The sequence below is a fragment of the Cuculus canorus genome, chromosome 11, assembly GCF_017976375.1.
Source record: "Cuculus canorus isolate bCucCan1 chromosome 11, bCucCan1.pri, whole genome shotgun sequence".
NCBI lineage: Eukaryota > Metazoa > Chordata > Aves > Cuculiformes > Cuculidae > Cuculus > Cuculus canorus.
The window spans coordinates 2561372-2586726 of NC_071411.1; the positions used below are offsets into that span (position 1 = coordinate 2561372).

General features: G+C 43.2%; 2 protein-coding genes across 11 annotated transcripts in view; both read left to right on the top strand.

Annotated features, from left to right (window-relative positions):
• Positions 1 to 15285, top strand: part of SFMBT1 (Scm like with four mbt domains 1) — a 96383-nt gene extending 81098 nt beyond the window's left edge. For 8 of the 10 annotated variants that reach the window (XM_054076779.1, XM_054076782.1, XM_054076780.1 and 5 more), the window contains 9 exons: positions 263 to 305; positions 1564 to 1628; positions 3094 to 3233; positions 4850 to 4959; positions 5945 to 6120; positions 6879 to 7057; positions 7246 to 7491; positions 8005 to 8133; positions 9315 to 14923. In XM_054076779.1, coding sequence (XP_053932754.1) covers positions 263 to 305; positions 1564 to 1628; positions 3094 to 3233; positions 4850 to 4959; positions 5945 to 6120; positions 6879 to 7057; positions 7246 to 7491; positions 8005 to 8133; positions 9315 to 9455 — 1229 coding nt within the window. In that variant the 3' untranslated portion in view covers positions 9456 to 14923. The other 2 variants (XR_008451699.1, XR_008451698.1) reach the window with 2 other exon arrangements.
• A 996-nt stretch (positions 15286 to 16281) lies between these two features.
• STIMATE (STIM activating enhancer) overlaps positions 16282 to 25355 on the top strand; it is a 28316-nt gene continuing 19242 nt past the window's right edge. The window contains exon 1 of the mRNA XM_054076557.1: positions 16282 to 16497. Coding sequence (XP_053932532.1) covers positions 16344 to 16497 — 154 coding nt within the window. The 5' untranslated portion in view covers positions 16282 to 16343. The remainder of the gene's footprint in view (positions 16498 to 25355) is intronic.

The following is a 25355-nucleotide window of genomic DNA, read 5'->3' on the forward strand; positions in this document are numbered from 1 at the left end:
GGCTTAAGTCATACATGTTTCAGCATCTTTGGGTGCTAAAAAGCATATCATTCCTTTTTGACTGATATTACAGGTAGTTTAGGGGCTGTGATGCAAGAAAGGATACATAAAAGATGAGATTTCTTAGAGGACTGGGTATATGCATGCCTGATTTAATGCATTTTCAGTGAAAGTTGAAGGTTTACAGTATATATTGTACTAGACATTTCATTTCTTTGCCTTCCATAGCTTGCTGTTTATGTTTTCTTCTTCTTCCTTTCAGTAAACAAGCAGAAAAAAATTGCAGTAGTTCAACCAGAGAAACAGTAAGTAACAGGCTTTTGCTTTTATTTTTTTTGTTGTGGTTTGGTTTTGTTTTTTCTTTTTCGATTTGGTTAACAATGTTGTCTTAGGGGAGATAGAGCTCTGCAGCAGTGCTGTACTGCAGCCTGAGGGTTCCAAATCCAGTTATCTTAATGCTGGCAATTCCTGTTGATGATGAAAAAGACATCTTGCACTGCTGTAGTAGGAGATAGAAAGCATGGAAGTTGTTTTTAACAATGCTAGTGCAGCTGGGTTGAACTATTGAATAGGTCAAGTTGAAGTTCTGGGGTTGAAGCTGTTGATCTTTCATTTTTAAAAGATTGCTTTATCTGTGGGGATGGGAGTGCATTTAAGAAACCATAGCCTCATCTTAAGACTATATTTATATGTTTGTACTTGAACCTTTTTTAATGATGAGGAAATGATAATGATAGGGAAAATTACTGGATCCCCTGTCGGTTGTATCCCTTATTAAATAAGTATTTCCCTTATCAGATACTGCCGTTTCTGTAATGTAAACGTGCTTAGGGAACGTGGCTGCCGTCGCGTGTAACTGATTCTGCACAGGTGATCGTCTTTAGTGGGAGTGCTGTCATTTAATAGATGAACTTCTCATAGTTCCTTCTCAGATTAATTTGGCCCGGACTCACTGAAAAGTGAAGTTGTTCTGCTATCTATGATTTGTTTATAAACTGTGTCATGCACACAAAACTCCTTCGTGCGAGCCGGCTCGGCCGTGCTCAGTAGAGGGCCTGACAGTTGGTTATGTTGACTCTTCACCAACACCAGATCTGTCAGTAGTCCTGCCAATGTTTTCATTGCTCCTAAAACATACAGCAGACTGTTCTCCCATGTTTTGTAATTGAGATTCTTACCAGAGTACTTGACTCATTGTGGTTGTATTTTGTTTAAAATCTATCCTTTTCAAAATGCTCCACACTCCCTTGTGCCATGGAATGTGCCATGGAGTTAGAAGGAGACAGAAAATATCAGCTGTTGTTGGTAGCTTTGTGTGTTGGGTTTGTCAGTGTGGTATGCTTCAAGCAAGGAAGGATTTTTGCTAACTGTTGCCATATACTAATCCTTTGCAAATGGAATTTATTAGTTCTTGCACATTATTATTGTGAAATTAGAAGTATAAAAAGCAGATTAATAAGGTTGGACCTGGAGAAAAAAAATTTAGAGGGTGGATTTTAGTAACTGAGAGGTGCCTGTCCTTGCCACCTGTCCCTTTTCCTAACCACCTTCTTCTCATTTCAGAATTTTGTCTTCAAGGACAGTTCATGATGGCCTAAAGAACCAGGAACTGAACTCTTCCGACTCAGGTATTGATCAGAGAGGGCAGGCTAACAAAGGCAAAATCCTGTCGCAGCTCAGCCACCTCGTTGTTCAGCTGCTCAGCACTCTTCTGTTAGGAAAATGAGGAAAGGGTTTGAAGAATTTCAGCCCGTGATGATTTGTTGGACTTCCAAAATGAATGAAACAAACAAAAACTGTACAATTACTTGTATCCCGCAACTGATATGTGCGTTAAACCTGGAAATGAGATTTTTACCCCAGAACTCTCCCCACCCTCAGCAGAGGATACATGGAGCCAAATGTGTATGGTGACCTATGCAGATGATTTTTTTGTTGTCACCTATTGCATTTAATAATGTTGGGAGAAACATAACAGTCACGCTGCGTTTGTGCTCTTGAGTTGTTAGAGTCTAGCTTGGGGAAGCAGTTTTGCCTATTTTTTTATGATAACTCCATCATCACGATAAACAAAAGCAGTTCAAACAGCAAACTGCTTTGTGTGCCAGATGGTGAAATCTAATAATTTTCTAAGCTGTTGCAAGAATGGATATGATGAATAAGTACATCTGCTGGTGGAACAGTCGTACAGATCTGTCTGTCTGGCAACAAACTGCCTCTTCTGCTCTTTTCCATACAGTGAAATACACATCTGAAGCTGCACCAAATGCAAGCTTTGTAGAAATGATTCGTGCTCACTTAGCATTTTAATTGGCTTTTAATAGTCATAATCTTAAGTTTGACTTCATTTATCTGTCAGTTATCAACTAGTGAACTTAAGATCTTTAAGTGATAGTGTTGCTCAGTCAAGAGAAACTACAACGCTGCTAGGGTAGAACAATTTTGTGTTTATACATACGTATCTTGCAGTTCATATTATACATAACTTAATTTCGAGCAGCATTGAACCATTTAATAGCTTTAGAAAACTTGATGTCACTTCATCAAAGGTCACTTCCTCAGTTGGAGCATCTTTCGTTTGCTTATTGAGGGAAAAGAGTCTAGAAATGCAAAGGAATGTGGTATTGCACTTTGGGGTAAACAGTGCAGAACAACTTTACCAGCTTCTCTGGTGGCAGGAATATGGGGAGGGGAGAATGACTTGATGGGAAAATTGATCCATCATTGCTGTGCAGGAAGTGCTTCTGCTGCCAAGAAGATGGAACTTTCTTTTTGCCTATTCTCTCTGGTGGAATACATGAAACATCAGACTGTCCAGGCAGAAATGTTTCTTTTCTGATAAATGACCAACTCTGTTTGCTATAGTTTGACAATTTGCAACCATCTGTGTGAATTATGAAAAATATTTTGGCAACATTGAATAACTAATGCTGTCACTGCAAATGTGACACAGGAACTACCCCAGAGTCATGTTATTCAAGATTTTCTCCCCACATTTTTTACAGCTGGCAAAATATTACACGTCGCAAGTAGTCATTCTTTGCTGGGGAGGTTGTAGCTCATGATTTAAAACTTTGCTTTCTCGTTTCTCAGTGGTAATTAACGGAAAGTACTGCTGCCCAAAGATCTACTTCAATCATCGGTGCTTCTCAGGGCCTTACCTTAACAAAGGGAGGATTGCAGAGCTTCCTCAGTCGGTGGGACCTGGGAACTGTGTTCTTGTCCTGAAAGAGGTGAGGTGGTTGTACATAGCAGACCTGCATGTGTCATAAACACCAGAGCATCTCTTTAATTAATGGGTAATTAATAAATTTAAGCTGATAATGGGTAAAGAGGGTTTTTTTTACATAAAATCAAGTATAAATCATGGACTGTTTTGTTGATGGCTGAAAAGAGTAAAAACCTCTCATCTCTCTGAATTAGTCAGCCTTCTACTGCTGAGCTTTTTCTTAGGTTAAAATAGAGTAACCTGTAATTACCACGCTCGAAAGAGTTAGTATCTTTTTATAGCTGTAATAAATGCTGCGATTTTAATTAACAGAATTTAGCTTCGGATAATCCCAGCGTTCCTTTACTGTGCACAGAGGAAATACAGATTTTCTTAGTAGAAATGACAAACTGGTTTCGGCACTTGGAAAATTAAAAGAATTCTCTGTGGTTTATAAGTTGCATATGATTTGCAAAGATAAGATGAAATTGTGATTTTGCTTTCTAATATAACTGAGGGAAGGGAAGGAGGAGGAAGAGGCTATTTTTCAATGCCAGAAAGCCTCTTCTCCAGAATGTGTTTCAGAGCATATTTTCAGGTACTTTAAATGCAATGATTATTTTTCTGAGATGTCCAGAGACGTCCTGAGGTGGTTGTTATTGAGCCTGGAAGTTTCCCAAGTTTTAGCTCCTTGTGCGCACTTGAGCTGTCATGAAATGATCACTTTAAATGAACAAATTGGCTCTACATCTCTAAAAGTTTTCATCTTCCCTACCACGTATTGTAACTGGGGGAGACCTTAAGAAAGACTTTCTGGCAGACATGCTGTTAAACCAGAGTCTGGTGGACAAGAGGCAAACTGATTATTGAAAAAGTTCCAGTTTTGTGTACAGAAAAATCCCCTTTCCTTCCTGCAGGTTTCACTGCTCTGATGTAAGCACTGCAAAGGAGCAAGTGTGAAATTCTGCAGCAGCTTCATTTAACCCTGAAGGTTTAACCTGCTTCACTGCCTGAAGGCATAAAGTGGGCACAAATCCTGCTGTTGTACGGATGCCAAGTGATGCTAGGAGTTCACCCAGTATGCTTAGTTGTATTCATTTCAATTATGACTCTTGCTCAATGTAGGAATCCTAATTTTCATTTTATTGTAGTACAGACCTTAGCACAGTCCGCGAAAGCAAAACAGAGGGGAATGTAAGATTCTGCCATATGATTTTGGAGCAAGTAGTAGGTTGGCAGTCAGCAAAATCCTGCAGTGTTTTTTGGCACATCTTTGTATGTTAGACAATCTCTAAGATAATCTCGCAGATTTATCCAAGGTTATGTAAGATTTGTAGTAGTCAGCCCCAGGGTTTAATGTAGTGACGTGTAATTCAAGGGTAATGACTTGGAAATTGCTAGGTGTGTTCGTGACTTTGCAGACAGATTCTGAAGGTTTGGCAAGGCCCAGGGTGTTGACTGCTCTTGGCTTTCATTTTGGCAGTATCGGGAGGTGTGTGCAGTGCTGCTGTGAATGAGTGCTTAGATGCTAGATAATTTGGATGAATAGAAGTAATTTCCTATTCTACCCTGGCACCGTAAAACAGATTTGTTGTACAAATAACTTAAACATATTTTCTCCTTTTCCCTCCCTCACTCTAGGTTCTCACTTTATTGATCAACGCAGCTTACAAACCTAGCCGTGTCCTGCGAGAACTGCAGTTGGATGAAGAGGCTGCATGGCACGGGCATGGAGAGACCCTAAAAGCCAAGTAAATCCTCGTCCTGTTCCCTACTTAGTTAACCCTAATAGCGATATTCTCAGTAGTTTGCACTTTAACTTCTCCCATTTTGGAGCAGGAAGACTTGCTTATAGCATATTTAGATGCTGACAAGTTAAACTTACAAATCTTTATAAACTTCTTCAGGAACTTCTGGTGAAGTCCATCTGATTTTAATCGTCCTTAATAGGCCATCTCTGCTGCTGGCACATAAGCAGCTAAGAGTGAAGTAAGGACGGCGAGGTACTGGTAGAACATAGGTACATGTTGGCAGACCTGCAGGTGGGGTTTAAGGTAGTTTAATTCACCTGAAGGTGGTTGTTGGTATTTTAAAGCAGAAGCACCTGCTGCTTGGGAAGCTCCTCAGGCTTCCATGACACTTCCACACAAATTTCTCAATGGAAGAAGATTCCTCTGAAATTAAGTTATAGCAGCGCTCTGAAATGGCCTGGCACGAAAGTCTTTCTACAACAGCCTACCCTAAAGAACTCTAGTTTTCCTGCTGAGCATTTTGGGTTGGAGCTGCTGTGCAAGTGATGGCCTTGTAATTAGGTCACTATATTTGCATGCTAGAGATTAGATTTTCCCAATGTGTCATAGCACAGACTTTCCTACATAGTTTTGAACATGTCAGTAATGCATTTGTTGCATCAAACTATCTGTGAACAAAAACAGCAAGCCATCGGAACTCTGGGGAAGTCCTCTCAGGAGGTGTTTTACAGTTGCTGGCAGGGCAGTGTTGCTGTGTTTGGTACTGCAGGCATCTTTCTCTTGATGGCTTTGTTTCTTTGCTTGAGGATCTGTCATAAGAGAGAGGACTACCAGTTTCCTGGACTTACCAGTCTATGATGTTCCTCATTGCCCAGGTTTTCCCCAAGCTTGATCTGAAAGCAATGTTCTTGCACACCTCTCAATGAAGTACTTTTATCCTGGTAATTAGAGGATTCCTGAATTACGGCTGTATTTTCAATGCCAGGTACAAAGGGAAGAGTTACCGCGCGACTGTGGAAGTTGTGAGGACAGCAGATCGGGTGGCAGATTTCTGTAGGAAAACATGCATCAAGCTGGAATGTTGTCCAAACCTCTTCGGCCCTCAGATGGTGCTGGACAAGTGTTCAGAGAACTGCTCTGTCCTGACAAAGACAAAATACAGTGAGTAGGCTGCTGATCTCAAACCGAGGTAGGGCTTGGGGTGTTATATTTTGGGTTTCTTCTGGCTTTGGCTCCAGAAGGAGTACGAAACACATTGCTTTACTTATGCAAGGAGCAACTCAAGGACTGCATGTACAGGTTTATCAAATATCCATGTGCCAATGTGTAGGGGAGAAAAAAGTTAATTCTATAGTAGAACCATGGCTTAACTCTGTTGTGTGTGTAACGCTTTGTCTTCTTAAGACAACTTCTTGGACAAGAACTGATACTAAATCGTAATTTAAGTGGCATTGTAATTGCTTTGACCATTTTGTTGTGGAACAAAGTAAAATACCTTCAAGGCTTTTTCTTGGCTTTTAGGGTTTTTAGTTTTGTTTTTCTTTTTTAAACTAACCCATTTAACACTTTAAGAACAAAGAATGCATTGAGGCTGTGTTTAAAAACTACCTAGCATCCAAAAAGTGCCTTTGAACTGGACCAGGTCTGTGGCTGATGATTTTTTTTTTTTTTAATAAAATCTTATCATTTAGGGCTTCTCAGAAGCCTATCTTTATAGGGCAGAGAAAATTGCTTAGTAACTCTCCTTCCTTAAATCAAATTGAAAAGGAAAATATAGTCATGCTCACCTAGAAGTTTTGTAGAACTGGGATTTCTCTTGGGAAATGTCCTCCCACTAATATTCCAGTCCTGACAATGGGCAAACCTAACTAGTGACAAGGGGCATTTCAATGCAGTGCTCCTTTCTTCTCTCCTGGTAGCACACTATTATGGAAAGCGGAAAAACAAGCGGATAGGTAGGCCTCCGGGTGGCCACAGTAACCTGGAAGTAGCCATGAAGAAACCAAATAAAAGACGGAAGAGACGAAAACACTTTTTTGTTCATAAGAAAAAGCGTTCTTCTGCTTCAGTGGATAACACTCCAGCTGGATCTCCCCAGGTAGGAGATTGCCAACACCTTTATTTGATACAGTATGTGATCCTCCAGCAGCTTCATTTGAAACAACAAACTGTTAGCGCCTTGTAACCTCAGGTTACAGCTGGCAGATGGGTGGCAGTTAAGTATTTTTTGCTCTGAAATTCCCATTTTTTCTTTATTTCATGACTTTGTTTTTCCTACCTCCACAGGGCAGTGGGGGAGAGGAGGAGGATGACCAGGACGAGGTAGATGAAGAATCTCTGACTGAGGATAGTACCTCGGAGCACCAGGACGAATTACTTGAAGAATCGGAGGTATCAGAAAAGAAATCCCTGTCATCCTCTCCTACACAGAGCGAATTGTCTCATTCCCTGGCTCAGGACCGAGACAAGCGGAAGAGGAAGCTCAGGACCTTTTCTTTCTCTGATGATGAAAATAAACCTCCTTCGCCAAAGGTAACCTCAAATGTAGATTTGTGTTCTGGCTTGCCCACTCTTGGGCAAGCACAAATATCTTGAAAGTTTTAACAATCATATGTGTGTTCTCATAAAATATTCTATTAACCCATTAAGGGCATTGTGAAGACACTGCAGAATAATTAAAAATCATTATTTTTATTGCAGTCATCTTACAGGACTGTATTAAAGACTAAACAGAAAGCTGTAGAAAGAATGGTGAACTTTCCATTTTGCAGCAGTTGGCACTCCCCTTGGTTCAATCTGAGCACTGGTGTGGTGTCAACCAAATCCCGAGTTTAGATCCCTGCCCACTGGCCATAACGATGTTATAGCCTCTGCCCTCAGCACGAGGCTGTTCTGTACATCCCTGCTAACCAAGAAGCATCTACAATTTGAGCTTTCAGCGGAGCTTTATTTGGAGTGTTTGAGTATGGGAGAGCAGGGGTGAGCGTTGGTCCATTGCACGTGTAATACTTTGGGGATTCTTTCTGTGCTGGGCGGCTTGTCTAGGACATTAAGATGGAAGTTGCTGAAAAGCTGCAGCTTGACAGTAATCCTCTGGAATGGAGCGTGGCTGATGTTGTGCGATTCCTCAAATCCACTGACTGTGCACCGCTGGCAAGAATTTTCCTTGATCAGGTATTATTTTCTGTCTGTTAAAATGCTGAATCTGTCACTTTGCTGCGTATCTGCTAACCAATCACAAAAGCAGGCTAATTAAATTTTATAACAGAGGTTTGAGGAAACAAACACATGTGCAACCTACTGCAGCTTGGCAGAGGAGAGTTTAACAAGTCAACAGAACTTTTTGGGTTTTTTTTAGTGCTCAGTGATGGACGTTTTGCTCTGTGCAGCATCTGACTCCCAAAACTACAGAGAATGCCTGCAACCAAGCACCATGAAGGCAGGAACCTGCTTTCTAGGAGACAGAATTTTGCCACTTCTGTTGACTTTTTCAAGTGATGTTTTCTGTTCTGCAGACTAATTGCAGTTATCACAGTGTTGTGCAGCTGCACAAGTGAACATTTCTGTGTTAAAGTATGACAACTTGAATACAAACACGAGTCAAGTGAACATTGGACTTCAGTCTTGGTTGAAATTTGCCTTAAAAAAACCCCATCATCTATCAAAACTGTACTGCTAGAAATAATGATGTCTGTCATTTGTGGTAGGTGTTTCAGAACATGCTTTTCCTCGTCGAACCCCTGTTTCTATAGAAAGATGCAGAGGTTAAGTAAAATGACTTTCTGTGTGCAATTTAGAGTCATAGCGTTGGAAGGAACCTTTACAGGTCCTGCAGTCCAACCCCCCTGCAGGAGCAGGGACATCTTTAACCTGAGCAGGTTGCTCAGAGACCCATCCAACCTTACCTTGAATGTTCCCAGGATCACTCCACTACCTCCCTCGGCAACCTGTTCCAGTGTTTCACCACCTTCATTGTATGAGATTTCTTCCTTATATCCAATCTATTTCCTTGGTTTCTGTTGTTACATTATTTTTTTTATGATAACATCTTCTAAGCTGGGAGGTGTCCCTGCCCATGGCAGTGGGTTTGGAACTGGATGGTCTTTAATGCCCCTTCCAACCCAAACCATTCTATGATTCTATGAAGATTCCGTCCCTTAGCCGGTGAATTTGAGCTGATATTTTAAGCAAGGAGATAATTTGTTGTGAGAAGAGAGATTTTTAAGCTGCCTGGAGTAGCCTGAAAGAAATGTCTAATTCACAGATGGTCATGAATCTGAAATTGCAGCAAGTCAGAGCTGAGGAAGCAGGGAAAATAAGTATGTAAAGTCACTGGAGTTTTTGTCTTCTTGCAGGAAATCGATGGCCAGGCACTGCTGCTGCTGACCCTGCCCACCGTTCAGGAGTGTATGGACTTGAAGCTCGGGCCAGCTATTAAACTTTGCCATCACATTGAGAGGGTCAAACTTGCCTTCTACCAGCAGTTTGCTAACTGAGGAGCAGAAAAGTCGAAGTGGACCTTTGAAGCACAACTACAAAACATGCTCCTTTCTCTCTTGCAAGGAAAGCCAAATGAAGTTAAACTGAGGCCCTGGTGACCTAAGAGCATCTGTCGGCCTCGGTTTTTCACTTTGACAAAAGGAAGACAACATGCGGAGCAAAATGCCAATGCAAACACAGGGGCTACTCTACCAGCTGCCAGCTCGGGAACACAAGAGTCTCTTGCGCTATGGTTCCCTTTTTTAAATATATTTTTTAATGATTACAGAAAAGTCTCCTCTGGTGGGAAATGACATTTCAATAGTTCTGTTGGCACGGAACTTTAAACTGAGAAACGGATCCTGTTTACGTTAGCATGTAGGCTGCCAGAAATAACCTTCCTCTGTTCCTGGTGATTCACAGAATCTCCTTCCCTCCCTGTGGATGAACACTTGCTTTACCACAGCACTGGCTTTGGAATGTGCTCTTTGCGCATTCGTGTGTTAATGTTGAATATTTTAATGAATTTGTTCATTGTTAGGACAACAATGTGGCCACAGGGTTCTGAATGTACAGTAGAGTGAGAGTGTGGTTCCTTGGGGAGGTTTTTTTGGTTATTTTGGGGGTTTTTTGTTTCATTCTTGTTGTGTTTTCGGTTTGGTTTGGTTTGGTTTTACTACCTCTGTAGCCCGAACAGCAGAAGTGATGAACTACAAAGGGAGGGAACTGCTTGTGGACAAATGGCCTGTAGCTGCACAGGAGTCTGTCTTCTGGAGGTGTAGCAGAAGTACAAACCAGTGTCAGCACACAGAGCTTCTGTTCCAAAGCTTTAGCTGAAACCTGAGTGGGCTTACCCTGGATATTACCTTTTTACTCAAATGTCAGATAATTATTTTGCACTTCTCTTACAGATGGGCTGTAGGAAAAAAGGAGGGAAAGAGAAAGTGCCTCTGCATTTTCTGTATTTTGGTTGTCAGATAAAATTTCTGTTTTGTTTGGGGTTTTTTCTTAATGATGTGAAGTTTTTTCCATTTTCTTACAGCAAACAATTGGGCCGTGTGCACAGAGCTGTCAGCGGACTTTTGCTTTGCTACCTGAACATCTTTTTAGAGAATAGACTAAGAAAACTGCGATCAGTACAGGACTGCAACTTAGCTCTGCCAGTGTTTGCATACTGGAAACTATCTTAGGAGCATGACTTTGTATTTTTAACTATTTACAGCTGCTCGGGATCAGACTTGATGAAAATACGGGCAGTTGGGAAGGGCTTTGTTTGCTTTTTTTAGAGAAAAATGAAAGGACCAGAGGGACATCTTGCTCCGTCAGCAGACCAACAGTAGGATAGGCTGCTGATGTGAATTTTCCAGGGTAATAGAACCCAGCCAGGCATTTGCTGTAGACCTGTGCTTTACACTTCAAGTAACCAGGCTTACCTTGCTTTCCATTAAAGATGTGGGAAACTTGGATCAGGCTCAAGATCTGCATGAAATAAGCATTAGGTTTCAGATGGCTGGCATTCATTCACTCTGCCAGTTCCCAGAGTGTTTGGAGGAGCACAGGCAGGAGCTTTATGTGTGCAGCCCTGGTCCTTTATCTGTTATCCAAATACATTTGTGCAGAAAGCCCTTGGCATACTAATCCATTTGAGTTAGGAAGGGGCTCACTGCAGGCATTTGTTTTGGAGAGTTGAATTTGCTGGTTTCTGATAAACACTGCTTACTCTGGTCGAATGGATTGATTCAAGCGTCTCTTAGGCCTAATGTGATCAGTTATTCCCATGCTGTGAGCTGTAGGATTCTGCAAGGAGGTCATAAACGAAGAGCTGAGTTTGCACAGTCCATGCGTGTGTCTGCCACACAGGGTTTGAGGGGGACAACCTCCAAGGAGAACTGTTTAGAGGAAACAAAGCTGAATAACTGGGGGTTATTTCTTTTGCCCCGTAGAATAACTGCCTAGTCAGGCCAGAACTAGTTACAGAAATGCTAAAATCAGATTTCTTTCCCCATTCCAGGATCAAAATGTAGGTGTCAGGCAGACTCTTCGCTAGCCAAGTGTTCTCGAGAGGGAAGGAGGGCAGTATGGAGCTAAAACAGGGTTTTTTTCTCCCAAGTTGTGAGCAGTGTCTGAAAATAAAATTAAATTGAGATCAAAGCAACCCTTGTTCTTCCTCCCACCAGAAACGCAGACACTAAATGGATGTTCTGGCTTTTCGTGTGATGCTTAGGTCGTCTGCCTGTCCCGTGTTCCCTTAGGACAAGCTCAGTGATAAGCCATTAGGCCTGAAAAATAGTCTTGAAAGAAACATTTCTGCTTTGCTGTCAACATCTTGTCTTGAGAAATTTGACCAGCAGAGAACTTAAGGGCTGGAAGGTGATGCTTTTGGATCATATTTGTCATTCTTCAGGGTTTCCTTATCGCACTGATGCCCAGCAGAATTGACTGCGTAGCCAAGAGATGCTGCTTCCACCTTTCCCCATGCACAGACAGATGTCTTTTTAAGTAGCTGTCAGGAGAAAACAGAGCTGAAAGGGTAATTTAACGAAGCTGTTAACAGGGCACCTAGGGTTTTAAATACAAATGTCATACTTCTTTTTCTCAGTGAATAAAGCAGTCAGCAGTTTCAGAGGTTAGTGGGATACTTACTGGTCACCTTTGGCATGTTTTATAGGTTGGAATTTTCTGCCTTGTTTTGGGAGGCACTGACAGTCTGGTCCCAATGGGATCTATTTTTGTTGTGATTTTCGAAAGGGATGTTTTCATTTTTTGTGAAATGTTTTTATGCTGCACACTGTTACTGTACACTCTGTTTCCTGGAAAAAAAATGCACTCTCTTTTATTGCTGGATTTAAAAGGGATAATTGGGGCTTTATCTTGATGGATGGTGTTTCTGCTTGACTCTGTTTAGAGTTCCTCTTTCTCTATACGTGCCAGATAACACAACTGCACCTGTATTTGTTCGTCTTATTCCAGCATGACTTGATATCAGCTCACTTGCTGCTTTAGTTGCTCTGCTCCTTCAAAACTGGACTTTGGGTAGCTGATGGCTGAATCTTGACTTTGGGTGATCCTGATGTTTCACCAGCAGGAGCTGCTGGGACTGCAGTAATTTAGGCTTCAGGGATTTGTGCTGTCCTCTACCACATCCATTCACAAGATACAACCAAGCTGGAGTCCAGGAGGAAGGCAGCAGTGTCTTGCCAATGTCTGCAGTACGAGAAAGCGAGCCCTCTGCTGGGCCTCGTACTCTTTATGTGGATGGTAAAAGGAGGTTACCCTCAGCTTCACCCACTGATGAGTTTTATTCCTGCTTGTCTTATTTTCATATGCATTGTACAGTCTTGGTTTTGCACATCATAGCGTTAGAAACGTGGTGGTGCCTTCGTATGGCACTCATACTGTGCTAAGAGTGGTTTCTGCACCAACACAAGAAGTCTGTAACAGAGAAGTATTTGACCTCTGAAAACGTCAGAGGAGGTTAATATGTAGTAGAATTATCCCCCAAAGCACAAGCGGCTTTTCCTAAACTGAAAGCAGTTGCTTCCAGAGAGGAGGGGTGCAGCACTGATGCTGGTGAATGAAGACTACTTTTTCTCTAATGCTGAACATCTCTGCAAGTTGCTCTTTAAGGAATGAAATAAAAGGCCAGATTCATTTTTGTGTTGTATAGAACTCCAGGGGTGTTTGCGGGCTCTCCTGGGATTGGTGGAAACATTTCATACAGAGTTCTGGAGCGGGTGTTAAGATTACTTCCTCTTGCCACAGCTTTCAGCAGTATTTTGTTGTTGCTTTAGGATTTGCTAGTGTTTATTCTTGATTCTAATGATGCTTTAAAAGAGGGAAGGAGTATTTAGCTGCTAGGTCTGCAGAAGTGTAAATATTTTTACAGTTGATTGGACTGAGCACTCCATTCTTCTGTATAAAGTACAAAGACTTGGTACGTTCTTAGCAAAAGGCAAAGCGGCTTTTTTGAATGTAATGGAATAGGCTTCGAAACTATCAAGCTCAACTTGGAGACTGGATACCTTTGGACCAAATGTGCTGTTAGAGAATTTGATGAAGTAGCCTTATCAGAAAGCCAAAAATACGATGATCCTATACAAAGCTACTCCTTAGCCAGTCCTGTCACATAGTGGCAGACTGGTTTCTGCCTACTGTGAGCTCGAATTGCCTAAAGGTAACTAAGCACAAAGACGTAGGCTCTGTCCGGAGACTTCCAGTGTTGGCTGAAGGCTCCATTTTAAAGGGATTGTGTGCTGAACCCCCGTTTCACAGTGTGGCCGACCTTCCCCAAACATGCACGTAGCCTTGTTTTCAAAGGCAGCCTTTCGGGTGAAGGATTAGATGGGACTTGGGAACACCAGATACGACAAGCCTCTTTTATCGTTATGTGTTTTTCTAAAAGAAATAATAATAATCTGTATGAAATATAGCAAAAAAAGGAGTTAAGGTTAGTGGCGCTTTGTCTCCATGGTCATTTCTATTTCCTCAACATCGCATCTGTTGTTCTGAAATGCACCAGGCATACAGATAGACTTTTTGATGAGAAGACAAAGTTATTCTGTGAGGTGCAAAGCCAGCAGTGTTTGGCTCAGCTTTAAGCCATGAAGCGAGCAGGTCTTGCACTGACAAAATTGAGAGGCAGTAGGTCTGACTGACTCAGCACAAACACGGGCACGGAGCCCGCGGAAGTCCTTGCTAGCCTTGCACAGTTCAAGAGGAACAGCCTTCTGCTTGAGACACGGGGACGACTCGCTCGAGTTGTGACAATGAAGTCCCGGCACAAATGAATTTTTGCCCATGCTGGAAGTTGTTGAGCACCAGTTTCCAAGAAACCTCGTGGAGAAAAAATTCTGGAGGTGTCGTATTTCTCCTCTCCTCTTTCATTTCTTATTTTTTAAATTTCTTTTTAAAATAAATTTTAAATAATCTTTGTAGACAATCAGAGGTCATCTAGGAGACTGTACCCTAACGGGTACCCGTTTTCCACCCGTGGGCCTCTTTCTTATACTAACTCATCGGAACTGATGCACTTTTCCAGTATTTTGCCTTTTTTAATTAGCTGCTTGTTCTTAAACAAAGATTTCAATGCATATTGTGTTGTGTTCCTTCTGCTTGTTGTTTTATCTTTCTTTAACTTTTAAAAATATATATATATATATGCAGTGAGACTGAAGTACTACATGGGAGAGAGACATGCACAAGAAAAGATGCCTATTGCGTCCCACCGTTGTTTGAGCAGGTGTAACAATTTAATCAGAGGATTTTTTTAAAAACTATTTTGGATGGATATTTTGCTTGTTTTGTCTGTAAATACTGTACATAAGTTTGTGGTATATATGACAGTTTTAAGTGGTTGTAAGAAAATTAAAAAAGATCCTTAAACTGTTACCGGTGGCTTTGGTGTTAAATGCAGCGAGAAATACTGAGAGCAGAGGCTCTGGACAGCGTGTTGTGCACTGTATGTCAGAGACTTGAGGCCATTTCTCTTTCCAGCTGCGATTTCCAGCCTCAATCTTGGAGGAGTCCCTGTTGTGTGCCTGCCAATACCGTTTGGAATCGCCTGTCGGAGAAGCAAGGCCAGTTGGTGAGTTTGTAAGGCAGTTGTAATTAATGTTGTTACTTGAGCTTGCTCTGCTCTGCTTAGTTTTCCAGTGGACTTACGTTGTGCTTTCAGGGTCGTGTTTAGTGAATTCATATCTAGACGGGGAATTCAGTTATGTGAAGAAATTCAAGAAACGATGTAAGAAAAAACTGTAACACACCACGACCTTGGCTGATCCCGGACTAAATCCAAGAACCCGCTCTGGAGTGGCAGTGCCGTGCTGGGATCCGCGGGGCTGTGCTCGGAAGGGAAGTGCTGAGCTGTTGTGTGTCGTGGCCATTGCGCCATTGGTTTGTACGAGAAGATTTTTGTTAAAGCCTTTTACAAGAACAGTTTTGCTCAAGAATATAGGTCGTATTTTTTTTTCCTTTCTGGCTTTCTGTCAAGGTTGGGTGAGTGAAAGCTCTGGGGCAGGGCTGGTTCCCACCCAGGGTCCTGCCTGTCTGTGAGGAGAAGCTGAGGGCCCTGGGGCTGGAGGAGGCCTCAGCCCTGTCTGCCGCCACTGAACGGAGGTTGTGGTGAGGCGGGTGCTGGGCTCTGCTCCCAGGGAACGAGGGAGAGGACGGGAGGAAACCGCCTCAAGTTGCGCCAGGGGAGGTTTAGATTGGATATTAGGGAAAATCTCTTTAATTAAGAGTAGTGAAGCGCTCCGCAGGCTGCCCAGGGCAGGGGGAGCCTCCATCCCTGGGTGGGGGGGCAAAAAGCGGTGGATGTGGCACTCGGGGAGAGGGACCGGCGGGTGCGGGGCTGACGGCTGCACGGTGAGAGACGGGGAGGGGTTTTCCTCCGATCCCGCCCCCTCCCGAACAGCGGCCGCACGGCCAATGGGGGAGCGGCGGGGGCGGGAGTAGGGAGGGCCTGACCAATGAGAGCGGCGGGGGCGGGTATGGGGGAGGGATTGACCAATGAGAGCGCGGCATGGGCGGGTGCAAGGAGAGAATGACCAATGAGAGAGCGGCGCGGCGGGTGCAGGGGAGGGGCTGACCAATGAGAGCGCGTTGAGGGCGGGTGCAGGGAGAGAGTGACCAATAAGAGAGAGGCGTGGCGCGTGCAGGGGAGGGGCTGACCAATGTGAGAGCGGAAGGGGCGGGTGCAGGGAGAGAATGACCAATGAGAGATCGGAGCGGTGGGTGACGGAGAGGTCGGGCCAATGGGAGAGCGGCGCGGCGGGTGGGCGGGTGTAAGGGCAGAACTAACCAATGGGAGCGCGGCGCTGCGGGCGCTGACGGGCGGGAGGCGGGGCGGGGGCGCGGCCTCCCCCGCCGCCATGCGCCGCTGAGGCGGGCGCTGTCCGGGCCTCGCCATGGGGGCGCCGCCGCCGCCCAACGGCAGCCTCGGGCTCACCGAGAGTCCCCCGGGCCCCGGAGACCGCGGCTGCGAGAACGGGGCCCTCATGGACAGCTTCGGCATCTTCCTGCAGGGGCTTCTGGGCGTCGTGGCCTTCAGCACCCTCATGCGTGAGTGGCGGCGGGGCCCGGCTCGGATGGGGCCCGGGGAGCGGCGCCGTGGGGCGAGGCCGGCGGCTATGGAAGTGCCGGGGCTGTAGGGCGAGGCCAGGGGTCCTGGAGGTGCCGGGGCTGTGGGGGTAATCTGACGGACCCAGAGGTGCCGGGGCCGTGGGCTGAGGCCGGGGAGTGAGGCCAGGGGATTTCGGGGTGCTGGGGCCGTGGGGTGAGGCCGGGGGCTCTGGGCCATGGGTTGAATCTAAGGGACCCAGGCATGCTGGGGCCATGGGGTGAAGCCGGGGGTTCTGGAGGTGCCAGGGCCATGGGCTGAATCTGAGGGACCTGGGGTCATAGGGTTGAGACCATGGGTTCTGGGGGTGCCGGGGCCATGGGGCGAGGCTGGGGATGCTGGGGCTGTGGGGCAAGGCCGGGGGATCTGGGGGTGCTGGGGCTGTGGGGCGAGGCCGGGGGTTCTGGGGGTGCTGGGGCTGTGGGGCGAGGCCGGGTGTTCTGGGGGTGCTGGGGCTGTGGGGCGAGACTGGGGTTCTGGGGGTGCTGGGGCTGTGGGGCGAGGCTGGGGGATCTGGGGATGCTGGGGCTGTGGGGCGAGGCCGGGGGATCTGGGGTGTCTGTGTGCTGTTCCCGTCCCCTGCGGGGTCAGTACGCGCAGGCAGGCTGCCTGGGACACTGGTGTTTACAATGAAGAGCGTTGTTTCTTAGAGACAGTTCTAAGTACTTAAAGCAAACGCGCTTTCTGAAACTTGCTGTCCTCATACGTGTATCCGTGCCAGTATGATTTATCACTTCAGGGGTGGGAATGAGTTCTGCTTTGAACTCAGCCAGCAGGATTTGTTGGTGTGTGGGATCCCTCAGGTTTAGAATACACAGAAGAAAGGTTTGAGCTGTATTAATTTCACTGGAAGCGTACCTTGTCATGACGTTGACAGCAGAGACGCGTCCTTAGAACGTGTGCTGCACCTTGGAGCAGGAGCAGGCAGTGAGCCCCCATGGCCGTTCACAGCAAGAACTTGTTCAGCTGCTCAGTTCTGTTTGGTGAAGAGGCTGGAGGGACTCCAGCCCTGCCTGCTCTGAGGGAATCACGGCAACGTGGAACAATTCAGGTAGATTTTTCTCTCTGTCCCATACTGTAGTTAGTGTCCTTTCGGTTGAGGAGTGAAACAAACCTGGTGTCACTGCTCAGCTGACTGGGAAGTCACTGTTAACAAAGCGTGGGGGAGGGAAAAGGCAACTTTATGAGTGTTCGACAGTTTGACCAAGGTCCTGTTTACACTAGAATAGCACAGGTACCTTTTCATGCCGGCATCCTGCTATTGTCGCTGAGTCAGAAGCTTGTTAATACACTGTATTTGCATGCTTCTGTGTCTCAGTCAAGGTTAACAATGGCATTGCTCTTAAAAGCTATGCATGTGGCATTCATCATGTTACTGGATAACAATGGTAGTCAGTGCTGTGATATTTGGTGAGACAGAGCATCCTCATAATTAGAATTTTTAGCGGTTTTTAAATAAAAGTACTTCTCTGACAAGGTGATGTGTATGTGTTGTTGGGTTTAGAATGGAGAGGTAGAAGTAGATGATTCTTACAGATCACTCATCGAAAGATGAAGAGCTACAGATGTTATTTTTCAGGATAGTATTTTTTTACTGGAAATGGCATTACTTTGTGCATTTTGTAGTAATGGTGGAATATTCCGTGAAAACAAGAAAAAGTGAATACAAAAAGCATGGATTAGGAGTATAAAAGCTTAATTTTGCTCTTGTCCCGCTGCCTAAATACACCTTATTTTCCACCCCAGTTTATTTAAGCCAAGCCACTTCATAACAGGGAGTCTTAACGGGTTTCCCTTGCTGGAAGCAATGTGTGTTTATGCTGCGTGTCAGTAAGCCAACAATAATGTTATTTCAAAGTTTGCTGTTACAATGCCTGTAGCTTTTCTCGTTGGGATCCTGATTTAGATGGACAGCTTTGCTTCTCAGATGGGGGAAAAGTGGTAGTGCAATAGTTAGGGGTTTTATTACTGATGCCACAAACTTGGTTTTAAATATTTTTATATAACACAATGTGTTTTGTCAGTAATTCCAAGTACCTCCTGAGCATTAGGTAGGCTTTTATTGGTAATGAATTATTAGAGAGTGGTGTTAGCATGGTATTCCCACATGTGGGCGATGTGGGTGTAGTTGTAAATAATACACTTTTTCTTAGCCAAACTTGCAGAAAGGTGTAGGGGGGAAAAAAAACATCACTCATCCCTTTACCCTATCAACACAAACTGTTTTAAGTGCTTCATTTTGAACGTGTGGTTTATTTACTAAGCTTGTTTGTCCAAAGATTGGTACCTTATCAGGATGTGGCGATGTTTGTTTTAAGTTACTTAGAATGGCTGAGAAATAAGATGTGAGTTGTCTTGATGAATTATTTAAATGGAAGGGCAGTTTGGTCCTCTGCAGCTAAAAGGTTTTTGTCTGCCTGAGAGGAAAACATAAACATGCTGTAAAGGAGACCAGAGTGTGGGGGTCTGTTAGCTTTTACGGCTTTATTGCAGTTTGTGTCTGTACTTATACTGAGAATGGTAAAAGCCTCTGTGTTAACAAAAATGAAACAATTTGGTACAGGTGCAGTGAACAAGCAAGTCTGTGGGTTTGTGCTGAGGGACACAGCTGAAACAAAAGAGGAAGCAATTCTTATACAAGATACTATATGTTTTATAAGGTTCTCTCTTTGCTTACAGTGCCTTAAAGGAAGTACCTGAGAAACTGCACCCTAAATGTCATTGTACTTTACAGCAAGGTTTTCCCACCTGATAAGCCACGCAAGGAAAATGACAGGTTCTTCATATAACATGCTGTCTTAGTAGGTAATTCAGTAGAATTCAAAGTGCTTTAGCAAAAATATGCTTTTCAGAGGAATGATTTTATACTTTCATCGAGGTAAGGGAGCATTATTATGGGGAATAATATTCTGGGGAGCTGGGACTTGAAAAGGAATTAAAAGTAATTCCAATGACCTTTCAGAAAAAAAGGTCAGCTGGGAGACAACTATTAGATGTAAAAGAACTAAAGCATATGATTTTCATTTGTTTTCCACAGCAATTTTCTTTCTGCTTGAGCAGATTTTAAAAAAGTGGAAATGGCAAGGAGTTGGCTTTGATACTGGGTAACATCAGTGTTGAAATACAGGCTTCTGAGCACTGTAACAAGGTTATTCTGCTTGATGATTCGCTAAGATTTAGGGCAGTGGTTGCTAGCAAGTTGGTGCTTTGTTAATAAAAGCATTCTTTAAAAAGACTTTGTTATCCCAGCTTGATAATATCCCATCTCTGTATGCATTTGCTCTGGACAATGCAGGGTGCACTCAGTGAATTGCAGAGGACTGCCTTGGAAAAAGTTATTTGCATGACTGATTTTGAAATGTCTTGTACAGAAGTTTCAAATCACAAGTAGAATATTTTGTATTTATGAAAACACAAACAATGTTGTACTTGCATAGTGGGTCACACTTTGTTGGATGCACTTTTATTCTTTTTCCTAGAACTCTTCACAAGCACAAGTTGTTGGTGAGTTGCCAGACACAAAGAATCATAAAGTGGTTTAGGTTGGAAGTGACCTTAAAGCCCATCAAGTTCCAAACTCACTGCCATGGACAGGGACACCTCCCAGTGGATCAGGTTGCTCAAAGCCCCTTCCAGCTTGGCCTTGAACACCTCCGGGGATGGGGCAGCCACCACTGCTCTGGACAACCTGGGCCAGGGCTTCCCTGCCCTTACAGGAAAACATTTCTTCCTAAGATCTCATCTCAATCTTCCCTCTTTCAGCTTAAAACCATTCCCCTTTGTCCTATCCCTGCACTCGCTCATCAAGAGCCCCTCCCCAGCTTTCCTGGAGCCCCTTTCAGTACTGGCAGCTGCTCTAAGGTCTCCTCAGAGCCTTCTCTTCTCCAGGCTGAACAACCCCAACTCTCAGAGCTTACATTGCAGTGTGTGTTGAGGATTACCTGGTGTTTAGCAGTCTGATATGATGTAAGGTGTTCAGACATCACAGCAGTGGGGCTGAATTCCTCTGAGGTTAAGGGAAGACTGCTAGGATATGCTGTTGACTAGCGTTAAAAGTCAAGATCTGGGGAGGGAGCTAAGGGAGGGCAGATTTGTTAAGAGACGGAACCCCTCCTGGGCGCAGCGCAGGGCGTGTGGCGGTCAGCACCCTGGACAGCTCCGGTCCCCCGAGCCGCGGCGGGGAAGGGCGGCCACGTGGGCGAAGGGGCCGCGGGAACTGCCTGGTTTCACCGTGCGGGGAGGGTAGTGCTCGTTCACGGATAAAACACGGAGTTGGGAGAAGTTCTGTCCAGAGCAAGCTCTCCAAAAAAAGGCAAATCCTGCTGGTAAACTTCACGCGGTATAAAAGCAGGTAATAACAACGTTGGGAACAGCTTGGCTGATCCTTTAAGTCGAGCAAATAAGCTGAACTTAGTTTAGGAGTAACAGTTTTGGAATTGTTTCCTGTTTCGGAAACAGAAGACCCATCTTGTTTTATAGCATACTTCGGTATGTGTCTGCATTTACTGACCATAGGAGAGAAACATGTTCTTATAATGTGTAGTCCTGCATAAATTTCATTTCTTTGAGTTTCTGGATTAAAACGGCTTTCAAGATGTCTTTTTCTTTATTGGATATAGATTGTAGTAGCCCTTTATTGGATGGCTTAATGTCTGGATCATGTCATGCCCATTAGTATTTTAGTGTCACAAATGCCGCGACTATTCTTGAAATGCCAATAAAAAGTAGGAAACAAAAATAAAGTATCAGTTTACATGTATTATCTGTAATCTGCAAGTTAGTTGCACTTTTCATTAGCAGCTGTCTGATGCCCTTCTTTGCCTGATTGGCTCAGAATGTATTAGATTTTCTTATTACTCAGCTGATTGCTGGATATAGTTGTGCTCCAAATAACGAGATTGTTCAAAGTATAATTACACGTCATTCAAATCATGAAATGTTTAGAGAAAAGGATAAGTCATGTTGACATCTGGAAACTGTTAAAATGATAAATTGTCCTGAAACTCTGAAGCTGTGTTTAATTAGAACTAAATTCTGGACTGTTACTAGGCTGTTGTTTAACTGTAAACTGCATAACGAATGTGCTCTTGACTAGTGTTTTGTAATTAAATTGGTAAGGAGCTGATTTGTACAAATACACACTGTGCATCTTTGCGTTCTACAGTGATATTAATTTCATGGTTAATGAAGTTTGCATTCTTAAACTGGTATTTAACAAGGTCTTATCTGTGTGGATTTTGCTGGTGAAGTGAAAAATCAGGTCTGCTTTCTTATGCCTGCTGGTAGGAAAAGCTCCACATTCTCAGATTTCTCGATCACAGCAAAATGTATTTTGACTGAAAATTTGCATGTTAAATCTCGCTGGCAGACTGAACTAGAGCTTGGAGCCTGTATGAGACTGCCTTTGCAGATGATGTGGTATAGGGATGAGGCTTTAGGGTTTAATCAGAAATAATTAAACTTGTTCACACTGTTCTCCAGGATGCTGAAGACCTGTTTTTCTACCACTGACCCTGAATCACACATTTTATATATATTTGTTGTCGTCATATCATACATATGTTGTCATATGTAATGGATGTTGGGGATGAAATCTAACTGAAATGGATTCACAGTTCAAATTCCTCATAGGTCGCATTCATGGTTCAGGTTCATAGTTCCTGGTATAAGTTCATTCACAGCAGTGCTGAGCTAGAGAAGGGGAGAGTTATCCTGAGAAAGATGCTAAACTCATTAATTGTTGTTTTTTTTCTTTGCTGGATTGTTTTTATTAATCATTGTTTTGTAATCTGGAATGTTTTGACTTTGGTGGCCTTAACTTCTGTTACTTTTTTCGCTACCCCAGCGTCTAAGACGAACCATTTCTCCTGTTGTTGTGTGTTGAAGAGGAACACAGTGCTACATTTCATAGTCTTGTCTGGATGAGCTCAGGAGGACTTTGGAAGTGCTTAGGACGTGAAGATTTGTGACAAGGAGTTTGTGTACTATTTCTTATTGAGAGGTCTCGCCATTGCTGTGCTCCACTGATGCTGTTGAAAGAGATGGGCCAGTGGAAGTAACTAGGAATTGTTGCTGAGAGGCATACTGGAGAGAGGAGTTCTGAAAGTTTAAGTGTTTCAAATGTATCAGTAAGTTTTATAGGACTGACATTGCTTTGGTAACTGTTAAAATGTAAGAAATAATTGTCCTCCGCTTGAGTGCTCAGTACTTGGCCAAATATTGGTTTATAGGGTTGACCTTACCAGGTTGGGACAGGCTAGCTGGTCACTTTGAATGAGTACTTAGAGCAACAGCCTTTGCTTGTGTTTTGTTATTCCACTCTAGCTATTTTTTTTTCCGTTTGTCAAAAATACGGATTTTTTTCCATGGAACAAAAATGACTTTACAATAACAACTTTTCGTGGCTAACAGCATATGTCCCCTGTCTCTCAGAATTTTTTGAAGACATTATGCTTTAAAATTTTAATTCTTTATTAGAATAATTGTTCTGAGTTTCTTACTTATGCTGGAAAATACCAGCTACCCTGCAGGTTCTTCCAGCATACTTTACTTGTTTTGAGGCTGAGGATGTGAGGAGCACAGCAGGTTGGTTTGTATGCATAGGGTTTTAATGCTTTCATTGCAAAAGTAATTGTAATGTTAGAAGATGAAATAGTCTAAGGAGCTTTAAAATTCGATAAATTCAGCAGCCTAGAAAGAATGAATCATCTGGTAAGAACAACTATTCAAAATTTAGATGGACTCGCATGTAGTGTACGTCTGCCTTTGGCTTCCTTGATTTAATGTATTTTCTGTTTATCATTTTCTACAAATGGAAACACACTTTTTCATTGTTTTTGGGTATATCCGAATGTAAATTTTGGATTTGCTTTCTGTTTTTAAGTCTGCTGCAGTTACTGGCTTAATATTTTAAAGAATGATGAGTGAATTTGTAGCCTTGCTTTAGCAGTTCTGTCGGTTCCCAAGAGCTGGTTTAAAACAATCAGCTTGAATGACTTAAAGTTCATTGATATCCATTGTCATACTGATAACCTTAGGAAAGCTTCATGTATTATTGAGTGATCCTGTGACTGCTGTACGTGCAAATGGTGTTGTGAATCGTAAATTGCTGCTTAGTGCACATTAATATGGATTGATTCTGTTTGTTTTGTACTAAATAATTCATGTTTCCCAAATGGTTCTGATTTTTAATAGAAAAAAAATCCACTTGAATGCAATAGACTATATTTGTCAGATTGCACTAGGTGTGTATATCGCATGGTAGGTGTGGGTTGGGTGCTTCTCTAGCAACCTACCTTGTTCTTGGTAGTTGTTTAATAACACTTCATTCAGAGTATTAGACTTGAAAAGCCAATCTTACAGGCATTTATACTACAGGAGGCTTAGATTTGCTTTGCTTCAGCTATCTCCTATCTCCTGAGTCAAAAATAGCATATGTTTCTGTCTCTAAAAGTACTGGGAAACTCTGATTTATTATGACCTTTCAAATAGAGCACACCTTGACACAACAGTGCTGCCTGTGCTAAATGCAAAGATAGCGAATGCCTGTCTCTAAGATCAAATCTTTTAATATTTGGATAAATACTTCCTAAGCTACTGGTGCTGTTTATGTTACAGTTCTTAGAGCAGTTACTTCTAACCCTTTATTTTTAGTACCACTGTAGCACTGGCATGTCTTTTGGGAAGTGAAGAGCTGAATGCTTTTGTTTACATGGTGCGTATTACATGAATTTTCTGACTCTAAAGTGCTGCTCTCTTTGGGGACACAGCAAATAGGTTGGCAATTGGGAGTAAGAACTTGTGTCTAACTCTGTCTGCTAAGTTAGTGTAGCTATTTTAAAGTAAGCTTTACCTTTGGGGGAAAAAAGGAAAACAGCTTGACGGCGATGGCTGTTGATGTGGTACAGCTAGGCTGCCTGCTCTACTAACACATTGGTTTGCTTTATTGGCAGTCACGTTAATGCTTCTGTCAGAACCACACTGTCATGTGCTACCTGGATGCATGAGATCAGCCTTGGGGAAATTGTCTTGGACTGACTTGTTTAAGACAGGTGATTTGACTTATTTGTGTGTCCCCCAGCCAATCTTTACAAGCTGTTTGTTTGGAAAAAAATTTGAGCCTAAAACGTACATGTTGGTAGTAAGAAGCTCAGCAAACTCAGGTGATACATTTGGCTGCCCTTCTTGAGGAAACAATGTAGGCTGTTTTACGCCAAAGCGCAGGTAGCAATATTCTGTTTATTTATTTCTGGTAATGATTTGATCTCTCCTCCCCTGTCTGTGAAGGGGAGATTGACTTTGTGAGAGCCATTCTCTCAGCTATCATGAAGCTGTTGTAGGGACAAAGTTTATAGATAGGCTTTTAGCTGTGTGTGGAAGCAGGTAGGAAGTAAATGTTTCTTCTAACTTTCAGTAAGTGTAATTCCTCAGTGTTTATCCAGCAAACACAGCTGTCCATTTGATAAATGATGTGAAACCCAGTGTTGGCACATCATTTTCCATTGTCCAGGGTCATGTGTGTTGAGACAAAAGAGCCCTGGTCATGAGATAGCTGGGCTTGGCTGATGCTCAGCATGGGTATATTTAACTTCGCAGTAAAACAAAGGCCCTTGTTCCCTGCTCTAACAAGACTGCCAGTCAAACTCATTGAACTAGCGCAAAGGTTTGCTGTCTAAAAATTCTGGCCACAGGGTAATTCTAACTACTGCCATTGGAACTAAGGGACCAGGATAAGAGATGCAGTTTTGCAGGTATGATAAACATCGTGGGTAACATAAAATTAACCAATAGTTGCCGTTCC